The sequence below is a fragment of the Heterobasidion irregulare genome, assembly GCF_000320585.1.
Source record: "Heterobasidion irregulare TC 32-1 unplaced genomic scaffold scaffold_01, whole genome shotgun sequence".
Lineage (NCBI taxonomy): Eukaryota > Fungi > Basidiomycota > Agaricomycetes > Russulales > Bondarzewiaceae > Heterobasidion > Heterobasidion irregulare.
In genome coordinates, this window is record NW_009258197.1 from 2,730,675 (window position 1) to 2,743,928 (window position 13,254).

The 13,254-nt window shown below is 50.5% G+C and overlaps 7 protein-coding genes across 7 annotated transcripts; 6 read left to right on the forward strand and 1 right to left on the reverse strand.

Moving 5' to 3' along the window:
* Positions 1–68: 68 nt before the first annotated feature.
* Positions 69–1,131, reverse strand: HETIRDRAFT_305697 (uncharacterized protein; the record flags this gene model as incomplete). Its single annotated transcript, XM_009543110.1, has 8 exons — positions 69–118; positions 173–225; positions 288–389; positions 460–485; positions 539–587; positions 704–756; positions 813–1,033; positions 1,098–1,131. The coding sequence occupies 8 exons, from the start codon at positions 1,129–1,131 to the stop codon at positions 69–71; spliced, it is 588 nt and encodes a 195-aa protein (XP_009541405.1).
* Positions 1,132–1,216: 85 nt separating this feature from the next.
* HETIRDRAFT_431836 (uncharacterized protein) lies at positions 1,217–3,326 on the forward strand. Its single transcript, XM_009543111.1, has 6 exons — positions 1,217–1,560; positions 1,617–1,816; positions 1,871–1,988; positions 2,043–2,344; positions 2,401–2,721; positions 2,781–3,326. Exons 1-6 carry the CDS (start codon positions 1,281–1,283, stop codon positions 3,204–3,206), a joined length of 1,647 nt encoding a protein of 548 aa, XP_009541406.1. The 5' UTR covers positions 1,217–1,280; the 3' UTR covers positions 3,207–3,326.
* A 396-nt stretch (positions 3,327–3,722) lies between these two features.
* HETIRDRAFT_153991 (uncharacterized protein) lies at positions 3,723–5,072 on the forward strand (the record flags this gene model as incomplete). Its single annotated transcript, XM_009543112.1, has 7 exons — positions 3,723–3,737; positions 3,810–3,912; positions 3,975–4,009; positions 4,144–4,191; positions 4,242–4,296; positions 4,353–4,511; positions 4,564–5,072. 7 exons carry the CDS (start codon positions 3,723–3,725, stop codon positions 4,884–4,886), a joined length of 738 nt encoding a protein of 245 aa, XP_009541407.1. The 3' UTR covers positions 4,887–5,072.
* Positions 5,073–5,262: 190 nt separating this feature from the next.
* On the forward strand, positions 5,263–5,643 carry HETIRDRAFT_306956 (uncharacterized protein; the record flags this gene model as incomplete). The annotated part of the gene is made up of 2 exons (XM_009543113.1): positions 5,263–5,467; positions 5,534–5,643. 2 exons carry the CDS (start codon positions 5,263–5,265, stop codon positions 5,641–5,643), a joined length of 315 nt encoding a protein of 104 aa, XP_009541408.1.
* Positions 5,644–5,994: 351 nt separating this feature from the next.
* On the forward strand, positions 5,995–8,648 carry HETIRDRAFT_378569 (uncharacterized protein). Its single transcript, XM_009543114.1, has 6 exons — positions 5,995–6,075; positions 6,282–6,551; positions 6,605–6,739; positions 6,789–7,314; positions 7,376–7,470; positions 7,527–8,648. Exons 1-6 carry the CDS (start codon positions 6,010–6,012, stop codon positions 8,418–8,420), a joined length of 1,986 nt encoding a protein of 661 aa, XP_009541409.1. The 5' UTR covers positions 5,995–6,009; the 3' UTR covers positions 8,421–8,648.
* A 70-nt stretch (positions 8,649–8,718) lies between these two features.
* Positions 8,719–10,604, forward strand: HETIRDRAFT_307724 (uncharacterized protein; the record flags this gene model as incomplete). Its single annotated transcript, XM_009543115.1, has 10 exons — positions 8,719–8,880; positions 8,943–9,146; positions 9,234–9,374; positions 9,502–9,541; positions 9,601–9,765; positions 9,822–9,859; positions 9,923–9,977; positions 10,028–10,074; positions 10,135–10,489; positions 10,555–10,604. 10 exons carry the CDS (start codon positions 8,719–8,721, stop codon positions 10,602–10,604), a joined length of 1,257 nt encoding a protein of 418 aa, XP_009541410.1.
* Positions 10,605–12,585: 1,981 nt separating this feature from the next.
* Positions 12,586–13,152, forward strand: HETIRDRAFT_308236 (uncharacterized protein; the record flags this gene model as incomplete). Its single annotated transcript, XM_009543116.1, has 5 exons — positions 12,586–12,633; positions 12,683–12,708; positions 12,773–12,874; positions 12,965–13,017; positions 13,103–13,152. Coding segments are annotated over 5 exons (279 nt in total), but the record flags the coding sequence as incomplete, so codon positions are not given.
* Between the last annotated feature and the right edge of the window lie 102 nt (positions 13,153–13,254).

Consider the following 13,254-nt stretch of genomic DNA (forward strand, 5'->3'; position numbering starts at 1 on the left):
ATAAGATCAAAGAAACATTGGCAGCAACTACGAGGAAACGTGACACCGAATTTCAAGGGATACGCTCATCATAGTAGCTTGAGATGTCCAGTTACTTGGTTGACCAGTGAAACGGGCGCTGTGCGACATCTTATTAGTCTCAGCTTTCTCGCTACATTATTATTTGACTTACCAGGTCCTATGCCCAGGACAGTTCGGGAACCTGCTTCCACTTGAGTCCTACCCCTATGATCAAAGCGCCATTACTTCGAAGAACTCAAGGAATGCAGAAGAGTGCAAAATCTCACGCGTCTTGTATCGACCGGGCACAAAGATTCAGGCTTTTCGCAATCGCTTCCAGCTCTAAGATTTCATCCTCTGACGAACCTCTCAGAGCGATTTTGGCTTGACTGTTTGAAAATGATCGTGCGTCGGACAATCAGAACATAGCTAGAGGTAGAAAGATGGGTAGAAACCTACCCTGTCCGTTCCCAGTGTTGTACTAGCTGAGGAAACATTCAATATGATGATGAAACTTGTGATACATATGAATGGGCACCTTCGGGTTTTTTTTCGCCAGAGCTTTATAGCATGCTAAGGTTGCGTGTCTAAAGCGGACTCTGAGTGTGGGAGCATTGACTAGTGACTATCTGAGCTGCTACTGACCCGCATCTGGATTCAAAAGTGGGTTGATGATATATGAATGTGCGCAAATTGAACATACTGTGCAGCGATTTTTCCCGAAGTCATCTTTAGGTCCGTGCGGACGATTAAGACCTACAGAAAGACTATCCATGAAACTCGCCTTTAGGGCACATGAAGGCAAGATTTACAAGCTTGCAAGGCTCAAAGACACCGGCTTGAATAGCAGCCAAGTCACCATCCGCAGAGTCCTCTCCATCTTCGCTCGAATCTCCCTCATCCTTTGCCTCAATGACAAGCTCTGTCGTCAGTAAATCCACTGTCTCCCGTGATATTGGTTGTGCAGCCTGTCTTGTTCCAAACGCATACCCAAGACTCGCGGAAGCGGCAGATATAACAAGGCCGAGGGCCACTGAGTATGAGAAGAACCATAAGTTGGAGCAAATAACGCGAATGGTTCGGAGTTTTGCACGAACGGAGTGATACCGAAACTGCCTGAGTTGAATGCATTTAAAAGAAGTGCGTCGGTAAATGCCGAGGCACTTTTTCGCCCCTGGAGGCCTGAAGGACCTCGAAATATTACTTTATTCCAAACCTTTGGGCAGCATTGAGGATTTCCTTTCTTCTCGACATCTGTAATCTCACCTTTCAAAACTATCATGTCCAGTGACGACGAGGTAGCTGCCCCGGCTCCAAAACCTCAGGAGAGCGAGCCCGGAAGACCACCGTTCTCTACCCTAGAGTTGTCGGAACCTACAATGCGGGCTCTGGAAGACATGGGCTTCAGCACGATGACACCGGTGCAAGCCAAGTCCATTCCTTCACTACTAGCTGGAAAGGACGTTCTGGGTGCTGCACGTACGGGCTCAGGAAAAACTCTGGCGTTCTTGATTCCTGCCGTGGAGCTTCTGCACAGAATGAAGTTCAAGCCTCGGAATGGTGCGCTCTCATACTCTTTGAATAATTTGCAATATGATGAACATTCGGATCTACAGGAACTGGGGTCATCATTGTTTCACCGACTCGAGAGCTAGCATTGCAGATTTTTGGCGTCGCGAAGGAGCTGATGGCGCATCACTCGCAGACTTTTGGTATTATTATGGGCGGGGCTACTCGGAGGGCCGAGGTTGAGAAATTGAACAAGGGTGTCAACTTGCTTGTTGCAACACCAGGTCGTTTGATGGACCATCTGCAGGTAGGCCACATGAATCGCATAGTCAGTTCGTGGGAGGGCTACAACTGTCTTTAGGAAACTCCAGGATTTGTGTTCCGGAACTTGAAAGCACTCGTTATTGACGAGGCCGACCGGATATTGGAGGTTGGTTTCGAAGACCAGATGAAAAAAATCATCTCTATACTTCCAAGTGGTGAGTTTTAACATATCAACGTCTCCTGTTAACTGACACATTTCGTGTTTCTAGAGGACCGACAATCCATGCTCTTCTCTGCGACACAAACCACGAAAGTGCAAGACCTTGCTCGGATATCGTTACGGCCAGGACCCTTGTATATCGACGTAGATGGAACGGAAACAACAAGCACCGTGACAACACTATCCCAAGGCTACGTTGTTTGCCCCTCCGACCGTCGTTTCCTTCTTCTATTCACTTTCTTGAAGAAGAATTTGAAGAAGAAGGTTGTTGTATTCTTCTCTAGCTGTAATTCAGTAAAGTACCATGGCGAACTATTGAACTACATCGATGTACCAGTACTCGATCTTCATGTGAGCTCTTGTGCTATCACACGTCTCCGACTTGCTCAATCTGATTCTTCAATTAGGGAAAACAAAAACAACAAAAGCGGACGAACACATTCTTCGAATTCTGCAATGCTGAAACTGGTATCCTACTTTGCACAGATGTCGCAGCCCGTGGGCTCGATATTCCACGTGTAGATTGGATTGTTCAGTTCGACCCACCGGATGACCCCCGCGATTACATCCATCGTGTTGGGCGTACGGCGCGCGCAGGGAAAGTTGGCAAGAGTTTGCTATTCCTCCTCGAAAGCGAGCTCGGTTTCTTGCGATACTTGAAAGAGGCTAAAGTTCCATTGAACGAGTTTACATTCCCGGCGGAACGAATTGCTAACGTTCAATCGCAAGTACGTCACTCGGATAACCTGACGGATCAAACTATTTATTGATATTGAATCTTTGACAGCTCGAAAAGCTCTTGCAGAAAAATTATTTCCTACACCAGTCGGCCAGAGATGGCTATCGATCATACCTCCAGTCTTACGCTTCGTATTCACTCAAGAAAATTTTCGACGTAAATCAGTTGGATCTCGCGAAAGTCGGCAAAGCGTTCGGCTTCTCCGTCCCTCCTCGTGTAAACGTAAACATTGGTGGTGGTAAGGGCGGTACCGGCCGCACTGGAGTAAAGCGAAGAAGGGAAGATGCGGACGTCCATGAGGACGAATGGGAAGATGTAGATGGCGCATCAGACCGAAATGAAGGGGGCCGGAATGCGCCGCGGCGGAGAGGCAAGGACAGGCGGATAGAGACGTTAGGCAGGAAAAAAGTCGATAAAGAAGTCTACAGAAAGTCGATACAAAAGCAAGGTTCGCAGGGTCAGTGGAGTCGATGACCTTCCGTTGTGTGTTTGGTTCAGTTTCCTGCGCTATGTTTTATTTCTCGGGTCGTTTTTTTATCATTACAGCTTGTCTGTCTATCCTCTTCCACATGACGCATGTGAGGATTCAATGCTTGAAACGCGTGTACCACGAGGACCAGATGGATCACCGAATGCCTTACACTCAACATCGACATGAGGACTGGCTAACCGAGAAGGACCCGGAGTGCACTGGCGAGCGACAATGTACCGAAAAAGTTCGGAAGTTGCATCACTGTACATGAAGGGACAAGCTTTCCATCAGCTTTACTTCTTCGAAAGTGAGTTTTCGCTCATGGCCCGAGCCGAGAACGTTTAGACAGGGTCAGTCTGAGCAACTCCCCAAGCGCCTGCCCTAAAGCCCACGTGGTGACGCTATGCTCGATTATGTCATGACCCGCCAGCTTGGAGCCAGCAACCTGCACGAAAACCGGGACGACACGCGTTTGACTTCATCCTCCATCTTGCGCACCTTCTCGTACGATAGCACCAATGGCTACTACACAGGTATGCATTTTTGGAATCTCTCATGCTTTTGATGAGGAAGACAAGGAAGGCTGAACGAAGTGGACTTGACAGCATTATGTCTGGGCCGCTGGACACTTCATTCTGTTGATCTCCGCGTTGAAGTATATCCTAGCTTGGGTATTATTCAAGACCCCGTCTCTTTGGTGGTACAAAGGTGCGTCTTGAAATGTCGATGCAGTATTGCTGATTCTGACTGAGGGTTTCGCTGTGGCTCAGCGAGTTATACAGGGGCTCTTGTCAGCTATGCTATCGTTTGCCAGTGAGTTGACACGTTTCATCCGCCCCTTCTCCGCCGCTCAAGACAGTCGGCCATTCTATGTAGCAAATCTCTTGGGGTGAGAGTGAGAGCTCCTAGACCTTCTTGCTTCCGCTTATCCGCCTCCAGACTCCTCAACCGAACGCAAGCTACATCAAAAGAGCTCTCGCTGATGAAGTACGAGGCCCTCTTCACTAGTCACCATAATCTCTCACGCTTGGCCATAGAACGTTCAATACCTGCTTCTTGCTGTTTTCTGGTGGTCTTCGCGACCAGTCACTGGTGAGCCTTTCGCCCAAACCAGCGAATTACGCGATGTTGAGCTTCTGAATGTTTAGTCTCCTTGCTCCCATATACGATATTCTCTCTCTTCCACGCGCTCACATTCACGCGCACAACCTTGATGCCCCAGCTCCTTCCCCAAGGTCCTCCGGCTACGCCCAACGGCCCCCCTACTCCCCACCCCTTGGCTAAGAAGTTACAGGCCTGGGTGAAGTGTACGTCCAACACGATGTGATACCCCTTTGAAATCTAATTCACGTGTTCCAGCTAACTACGACACCGCCATGAGGCTCGTGGCTTACACGGAAATCATCATTGTGTTCCGCGTCATCGTGGGAGCGGTGCTGTTGCAGAATTCTCTGCTGACGCCTGTCATTTACGTCCATTTCGTCCGTATGCGATACTACCAGTCGGCGTTCACCAAGGATGCCATCCACCATGCTATCTTCAGGGTCGATGGCTATGTCAACAAACCAGAAACTCCAGCTGTTCTCAAGCAAGGCTGGGCCACGGCGCAAGGGTTGGTGGGCAGGTGGACGGGTGCGAGACTGCCAGCTACGCCTGCTGCTGGAGCCGCTGCCGCGAGGTGAAGGAGAAAGGTGGCTGGGGACATCAGATGATAGGAAATGTGGTGTGATAAGTTCTCTCGCTAGCTCTTTCATCTTGGCTATCAGGGCGCGTCAGTGATAATTTGGCGTTTCTATGAACTGTCGCTCGTCAAATATTCTAGATAGGTGTGCTCCAGTCTAAATGCTATTCATATATTCACCTGTGTCAGTCAGTCTGATAGTGGCTTAGGAGTGGCGGACTGATCATTGCCCCTATTCTGACGTCACGCTCCCTGTTTAGCCTCCGCTGTGGGGTAGTACGTATGGGATGACGGACGATCGGTTCGGTTTCATACTTCTCCTCAAGGGCTTGAACTCTTCACAGCGCTTTCTGCATCGCCAATCACCCTACCCAGTCATGGCATCGAACATTTCAACAGCTTTTGGGAACTTCGTCGGTTCAATCTCCACCATTGGAATTGCCTTCGCACACTCCGTGACAGCATTATTCATGGCCGTCCTAGCTTTTGGACAGTCGATCGTTAGCAGCGTTCTGCATCTTGTGCAGGCCGTAATCCTTCTCGGGTTGGACGTGTTTAAAGGTGCCTTAGGATTTCTGACAGGTAATGTTGTCGAATATCTGAGTGCGATGCCTGGACTGACGGTGACCCGGTGACGGCCGTTCACAGCGAATTTCTTCGCTATCGCACTTCTCGGAGGCGGATACTATTGGTGGTCTTCGCGGAAGCAGGGCAGAACTGGGACGGGGGGTGGACCGAGGATCAGATCACAGAAATGAACCCGAACGGTCTGCGGGGCCTGCGCGTTTGTTGTTGTATATCCTGCTTGCATGGTCTCTCCCGGAGTAGACCTGCGGCGGATTAGCAGATATTGTGCACATATACAAGCAAGGACGATGTCAACAAAATTGGCGTCAGCTCCCGGGAGTGGAAGCGCCCGGCCGATGGGGCCAAATAAGGGCAAGCTGAGGGTGATGTGGCGGAAAGAAACGTTTGAGGACGAAAAGTCGATCCGAATGTCGCGAATCCCTGTTGCACGGAACACCAGCGCCGCACAGTCTGCGACGTCCCCCATCCCTTTCCCTTCCGAACGCGCCCTCTCCCCCTTGCCTCCTCCCCGCCACACATCCTCGCCCTCTGCCTCAATGTCGTCCGTCTCAGGTCATGGCTCTGACAAGAAGAAGCTCTCCAAGAGGGCAATGGGTGATGAGGTGAATTCGCACTTTCTCCATGTCTCTTATGGCAGACTTGTCAAATGAACAGTCCATGCCTCCCAACGACATGTGCGAATCCCTCCCATTTACACCGTCCAGTGTCAACGGAATGGGTAGCTCAGGAGCAATGTGACTAGACTCCTTGCCCAAAACGACGTGTCCTTGCAAGAAAAATACAATGCTTACGCGTCTCATTTCCACAGGCTCTCCGTAAGAGGATAGAGACAGAGCTCTCGCGGAAACGCACCATATCCACTACACAGCAAGCCAGCGGCCGTAAATCCCGCAAGGCGAATGTAGCAAAGGGTACAGTCGCCGCGCTCAAGCCTAGTCCAGCCCTCACTGTTCCGGAGACCATCACCGTGGCCGAGGCTAGTCAGCTGTGTGCCGCTAAGAGGACGGACTGTGTGTTGGTGGTTGACGACGAGGAGGGTTTGAGCGGCATCTTCACCGCTAAAGATTTAGCATACCGGGTGCGTAGCTATCGAAACATTGCTGGATGCAATAGTGCTCACGGGAAAAATAGGTTACGGCGGAAGGACTGGATGCTCATGTTACTACTGTTGCCCAAGTCATGACGCGCAATCCTATGGTGACGCGAGATACGACGAGCGCGACTGAGGCACTGCAGCTCATGGTGCAAAGACATTTCAGACATCTGGTCAGTCATACCGCTGCATCTGTTCTACGCATCTCACGCGTCATCTTAGCCGGTCTGCAACGAAGAAGGCAATGTTGTTGGTCTTCTTGACATCACAAAAGTTTTCCATGAGGCCCTGGACAAGGTTGAACGTAGCTCTTCAGCCTCGGAGAAATTATACACTGCGCTGGCCGGCGTTCAGAATGAGCTTGGGGGTGGTGTGGCGGCGAACCCACAGGCAGCGGCCATGCTTGCGTATGTTGACGCGCTGCGCGAGAAGACTGCGCTGCCAGATCTGACGACTGTCATGGACTCGCGGACTCAGCCTGCGACTGTCGGACCCAAAGCGACCGTGAAAGAGGTTGCGAAACTCATGCGGGAACGCAGGACAACGGCGGTTTGTGTAATGGAGGGAACCACCGGAATTGGAAACGTCCCAAGGATTGCCGGGATCTTCACCAGCAAGGACGTCGTCCTGCGTGTCATTGCTGCTGGTCTGGATGCGACCAGATGTAGTGTTGTTCGTGTCATGACTCCTCATCCCGACACGGCGACTCCTACCACCACTGTTCATGATGCACTGAAGAAAATGCACAGTACGAGCCATACATCGTTGTCCGCATACTTACCGTTGCCGACGCATTAATATCTTTGCAGACGGCCACTATCTAAACTTGCCTGTCATCGAGGCTGATGGCAGGCTGATCGCCATCGTCGATGTGCTCAAATTGACGTATGCAACTCTTGAACAGGTTCGCTGTCCTCCTCTCAAATTCCGCTGGTAATGATTGATCTATACTTGCTATAGATGAACCAAATGACTACGGAAGCTGCTGGGGAGATTCAGAATGAAGCCGAGGGAGGCCCCATGTGGGGTCGTTTCTTTGACTCCATTGGTGGTCACGAAGACACGGAGTCAGTTATGTCTGGCTCACACGTACCCACGGACCTACACCCGTCGTCATTCAGCCAGTCCCATCTCCAACAGTCACCTCATTCAGAAGTCCATCCGAACGACTCTGCTTCGGTGGTGGATGACGAACCCCTTTCCGAATTTCCAAGAATGGGGGGCCGTCATGGCATTCCGTCGATCGTCGGAGCCGGCGCGTCTATCCCCGTCGACGATGGCACCTATGTTTTCAAATTCCGCACACCGAGCGGAAACACACACCGGTTCCAGGCGCGACAAGACAACGTCGAAAACCTGCGTGATATCGTGGCGGGCAAGCTCTCTATCGACCCCTTCTTCTCCGAGTTTAAACCTGTGCACGCCGATGACACGGCTCCGGACCCGCTCGACTTCCAGCTTGCGTACACGGATGCAGATGGCGACACTGTGCTCATGACGTCGGACAACGACATCGCGGACTCGGTCAAGATTGCACGGTCGTCGGGTGCGGACAGGGTTGTGATAATGATTCAGGGTGGCCGTGGGTGGACAGAGGCCGGTGCGGGCAAGAGCGAAGCAAAGGCTGCTGAGGTCGCTGCTGCTGCTGCGAGGGAATACAAGGAGGTCGAGAAAGCAGAGAGCGTTTTGCCTGAAACTGTCTACACCCCGCCCGCCCCCATCCCTGTTCCTGTTCCCGAGCCAGAGGGCGACGTGTTCGGGATCCCGAGGGACTTACTACTGCCCGCTAGCATCGGTGTGCTTGCGGCTGTGATCATCGGCGTCTTCACCATCTCGCGCCTCACGAGCGACTAGAGCCTCGAATCAGGCTTTTCTGTTCAACCCATCCAAATTCTTCCCCAAAGTACTTATACGAAGATTATGTTACTGCAACCTTTAGCGTACATGGAGAAGGGAGGGCTTATTTGATTGCAAACCTACGTATATACCTATTCGATTGACTACCTTGCACTGCCGCTCTTTACAATTGCCTCTGGTGCACTTAGAACCTACGAATATCTTGATGACTTGTGATAACCCGCTTCTCCGCAACCGGATCGATGAGCACAGATGAAGCATGAGTGCATGACGAGCCGCTATGTTTTTGTCTTGGATGAAACAATCCAACCTTAACCTTACTCATAACGTCATTTCTGGGTGGCCGGGCGCTTGGCGCTTAAGGTGTTGCCGCAACCTCGCCGTCTGCGACTCTACTTCCACTCATATCGTGCCAGAAATGGCGAAAGCGGACAGAGAACATATCATATCTACCCTGGTGAGTGTTGGCAACCAGCCGAGGTACACGTGAGATGCTGACGCTTCGTGTTGAATGCGCAGGCATCTAGGATTTTCTCCGCCATGGTGGACGAGTTCATCATGGACGCGGCTCTTCAGTCGCATAGCGAGGTTGCGCGGAATAGATCGATGTGTAATGTTTGCCATACAAGGTGCGTGGTGAGGCATCGCTTTCTTCATGCGAGGGCGGGGGCTGAACCTTACCCGACGCGTGTGGTGGTTCATTCGGTTCCAGATGCGGGCAGGGTAAGCGCGTTTGGCCTTGGTCGACGTATCAATTCGCTCACCGTGCTTCGTTCAGCTCATAATCTTGGGTCATCCAACACGCCGCAGAACGGTGTTGCAGGCTCGAGCGTAGAGTCTCGTGTGGGAACACCTGTAGGCGAGGGTAAAACGACGGGGGCGGGCGCGAACACGCCGAACAATGTGAAGGATGGGAATGTTTATCTGGATTGTGTCAACTGTGGGAGGCAGGTATGTGGCCTTTCTCTCTCTTCTTCCCGTGGGCGATGTTCATATACAATTTTGGGCTTATGACTGTCGTAGGTTGCGTCGAATCGATACGCTTCACATCTAAGTGGTTGCATGGGCCTCGGGACAGGGAATCGGAGGGGAACTACGCGGAGCGCGGCCAAGTCGAAGTACGTGTCTTTCTTGTGTTCGCTTCCTTTTTGTCACCCATCTATGCGGACCTTTCAAGATGTGGCGTTGATCAACCTGTGTAGGCAGGCTTCAGACGCTGGCAGATCGGCGTCCCCATTCCCCGGATCCGAAAACGGTAATATGTCAGATGACAGTCGACGATCGGTTGCTCTCTCACAGACAACTGCGAAAAGCAAGGGGAAGCCTAAGGGCAGGCCGAAAGGTTTGTGTAAATATGGGTCATTCGTGTAATCGTGAGCGCTTGCTCAACGTCCATAGGGTCGGGGACGGCAGATTCTGCGGCAAATCGGAAACGGGTGCGGCTTTTTTCCTTCGTTCTGGGTTGCTGTATCTAGCATGACTGAAGCTGTTGCTGGCAGCCTGCGTCACCTCAACTTTCACCTCCGAAGAAGTCGAAAAAGCAAAAAACGACTGGTAAGCCTTCTTCATTCTAGCTTCTGTGCCGCAGCTCACCCTTATCTCAGGTTCCGCCGCGACTCGAGTGAAAGCCGAACCCAAAACACCAATCACCGTGAGTTCTCTTCCTTCTGGCCGGATGATCTGATTGTGATACCTGCTTGTTCCTCGTTAGAATTACCACCTTGCCCCGCCGATAAACTCCCACTCCAAAGTTCCGTCCCGGCTTCGCGAATCGTCCACTGCCTCTTTCCTCGAACGCGAGCCCTCACACTCATCCTCTCCCGATTCGCGCTCTTCCTCCCCTGGCGCTTTACTTGTCAGTGCTGCCACGCCGTCATCAGGACACTCCGCACAGAGTCCCGCTGCACGCAAGCGGAACGGGCAAGCAACGAACGGGCTGAGTGGCCTCGGCAACAGCTTAGGAGGGCTGGCTGGAAGCTTGGGTGCTGGGATGGGTGAGGCGATGCCCAGGGTGCCGAGTCCGCCTGCGCCGCCGATCAGGAGGACAGATACGGAATATCTTGTTGGTGAGTGTGAATACTGCATTCCTCCCTTTTTTCTCTGAATTTTTGCCATTACACGCGTACTATAGACGTCGAAGGTGATGAGACTGGGTCGTCAACGGACACGGACAGTGATTAATTGCCAGTGGAGACTGCGCCTCAACCAATCCTTGGATTGGAAATAGCCCATCCGCATACTATACTCCTCCCCTCATCAGATCTCTCTTATCTCTTGCTGAGCGGATATGTTATGTTTTATCTCACTTGCTATCTGTTGCTCTCGCTCGCTCTGTATTACCTATTCGGCATGCACGGAATAGTTACTTATTCTTGTACTGTGGACAATGGAAGCTCCGTCTATTATTGCCTTGCATTGGAATCAGGGAGAGTTCATGAATTGAATCATGAATAGGAATACCTCGAGTTGTCGCATTCCGTGAGGTTCATGCAAATCATTTGACTCATCATGAGCAACTCTGCGTGTCAGTGGCATATTGTGTTTCGACCCTGCCAATACGAGGCTGACATGACGGGCCTGTCTGTAGCTGGACAGGCTCGTCATGTCAGCCTTGTCTTCGCATCCATGCTCCATGTTTTGATTTGAACTGACACAGTGTTTCACCACACAGAAACACAAGCCACTTTCATTTCAACACACTATGCGAGGTTACAGAAAACGTACAGAAAACACACATGAATATACAGAAACCAATTGTCTATTGAATGCAGAAGATATAAGGGTGAGGGCAATCACAAGTCATAGTTTTTTGACCATCTCCTCGTCATGGATACAACGGATGGGCTGTTCACGGGCTATTCCTGCGACAGGGATGAGGGACCAACCCGGACAAAAATCAAAACTTTTACCTCAAAAACGCCTGTTTTTCAACAAATCTCGGCAATTCCTGGCAAATGCCGTCAATTGTCGGACATTGTCAACAAGTGCTGACAATTGCTAGGAATCGCTGGTAATTCCCAGCATTTGTCAGCAATTGTGGACAATATCCAACCATGATTGTTGCAAATTGCCACAGTTGGGTGCAACTCATCCAGCCACCAATTTACACTGGGGGCAAAGTTCCATGGGATTGGCGATCCCAGGATAATTACCTGATGATTTTTTGCCCAAAAGAATCAGTATAATATTTATAGATAAATCTTGAACAAAATGGCAATGTGCTCCTCAAATTCTGCACAAAGTGTACTTGGATTACATGATAATCCAATCAAAATTTTGTTTCAGAATAAGATCAGGCTGAAATGTTCTTCCTTTTGTGCTCCATAGACACATGTTGTGGAACTCATGAAATTTCTGATCAATTCCAGCCTGATTTCACATTCCCTTTTTGCTCAAAATTTATCCATAGATCTAATGTGATTCTTTTGGGCAAGAAATCATTAGGTAATCATTCTGATCCCATGGAATTTTGCCCACGGCGTTAGCATGTTCGTGGACAGTTCACCAAATAGAGGTAAACAAAAGTTCGATCATTGCGTATAGTAAGTGTAATAAAGACATCTCATATTTGGACGGATTCGGACCTTGTTTGATCAACTCATGGATCCACTAACAAGTTCGGGATGGCTGGCAGATACTCAAGGCTAGTCGTGTCCATCAAATGCTACGGAATTATACGTCAAATCCATTCCTTTAGCACTCTTTTTTGCGACTGCCGCCTGTAGTGCATTGTTGGGATACTGGATAGGATATTATCGACACTCAGATGCACCGGCCTCTGTCAAATCTAAGGCCAAGGCGCACAGTGCCCATAATTTCGACGAAGAAGAGAGTCTCGCGACTGTCAAGGCCAGCCTCCTGGAAGAGACGAAGCTGGTGCGCACTGTGCTGTCTTTCATAACTGAGTGTCAAGATTGAAAATTAGACCCCATAGGTGCTGGTCGTCAGGGATGACCTGAAGATGACAAAAGGCAAGATTGCTGCTCAGTGAGTTTTTGTCGAGGTCTCCTTGAATATAGTGTGTGCTCTGGAGAAGTATCAGCTACTGACTACCAATAAATACTGGTCTATAGGTGCTCGTAAGGGGAATTTGAATCTCTTTGTCTGTTATATTCTGAGACGAGTACGACTCGGCCGCTCATGCACCGTGCACCAATTCAGGCATGCAACGCTTGCATGTTATAAGTCACTCTCCAAATTCAACCCCGCGGTACGTCTGCGTTATCCGGCCAATTTATCCCTAATTGTTTCACTCGCAGTTGGTCCGGCACTGGGAATGGACAGGGTACGTCCCACTCGTACATCTGAAATAGCAACTTACAAGCAGTTTCATCGTCGGTCAACCTCAGACAAACCAAGGTTGCGCTGCGCTGCTCGAACGAGGCCGAGCTGGATTCGCTGCAAAGACAGGCGAAGAGCCTGAATCTCCCCGCGCAGTCGATCCGAGATGCGTAAGTCCCCTTCAACGAAAGCGCTCACCCTGGCGTGATGTTTGTTGAATCTTGTTCGTCCACGACGAGTTGATACCCGTGTTGTTGTAGGGGGCGAACACAGATTGCTACGGGATCAAAAACGGTGCTTGGCATCGGCCCAGGTGATGTTCATTTTATCCATCAGGACGCTATGCGGTACATGCCTGCATCTCGCTAACTGGGTGCTGTTTCGATACTGATGCTTAGGGCCTGCACGGTTGATAAACCAGGTGACGGGCAAGCTGCGGCTGCTCTGAAGTTTATATTTGAAATGATACAGCGTACAAGGGGAGACAGGGGGGAAAATAACATGATACAGGATAGTTGGGACCGTTGTGATCAATGAATGGAGTAAGCGA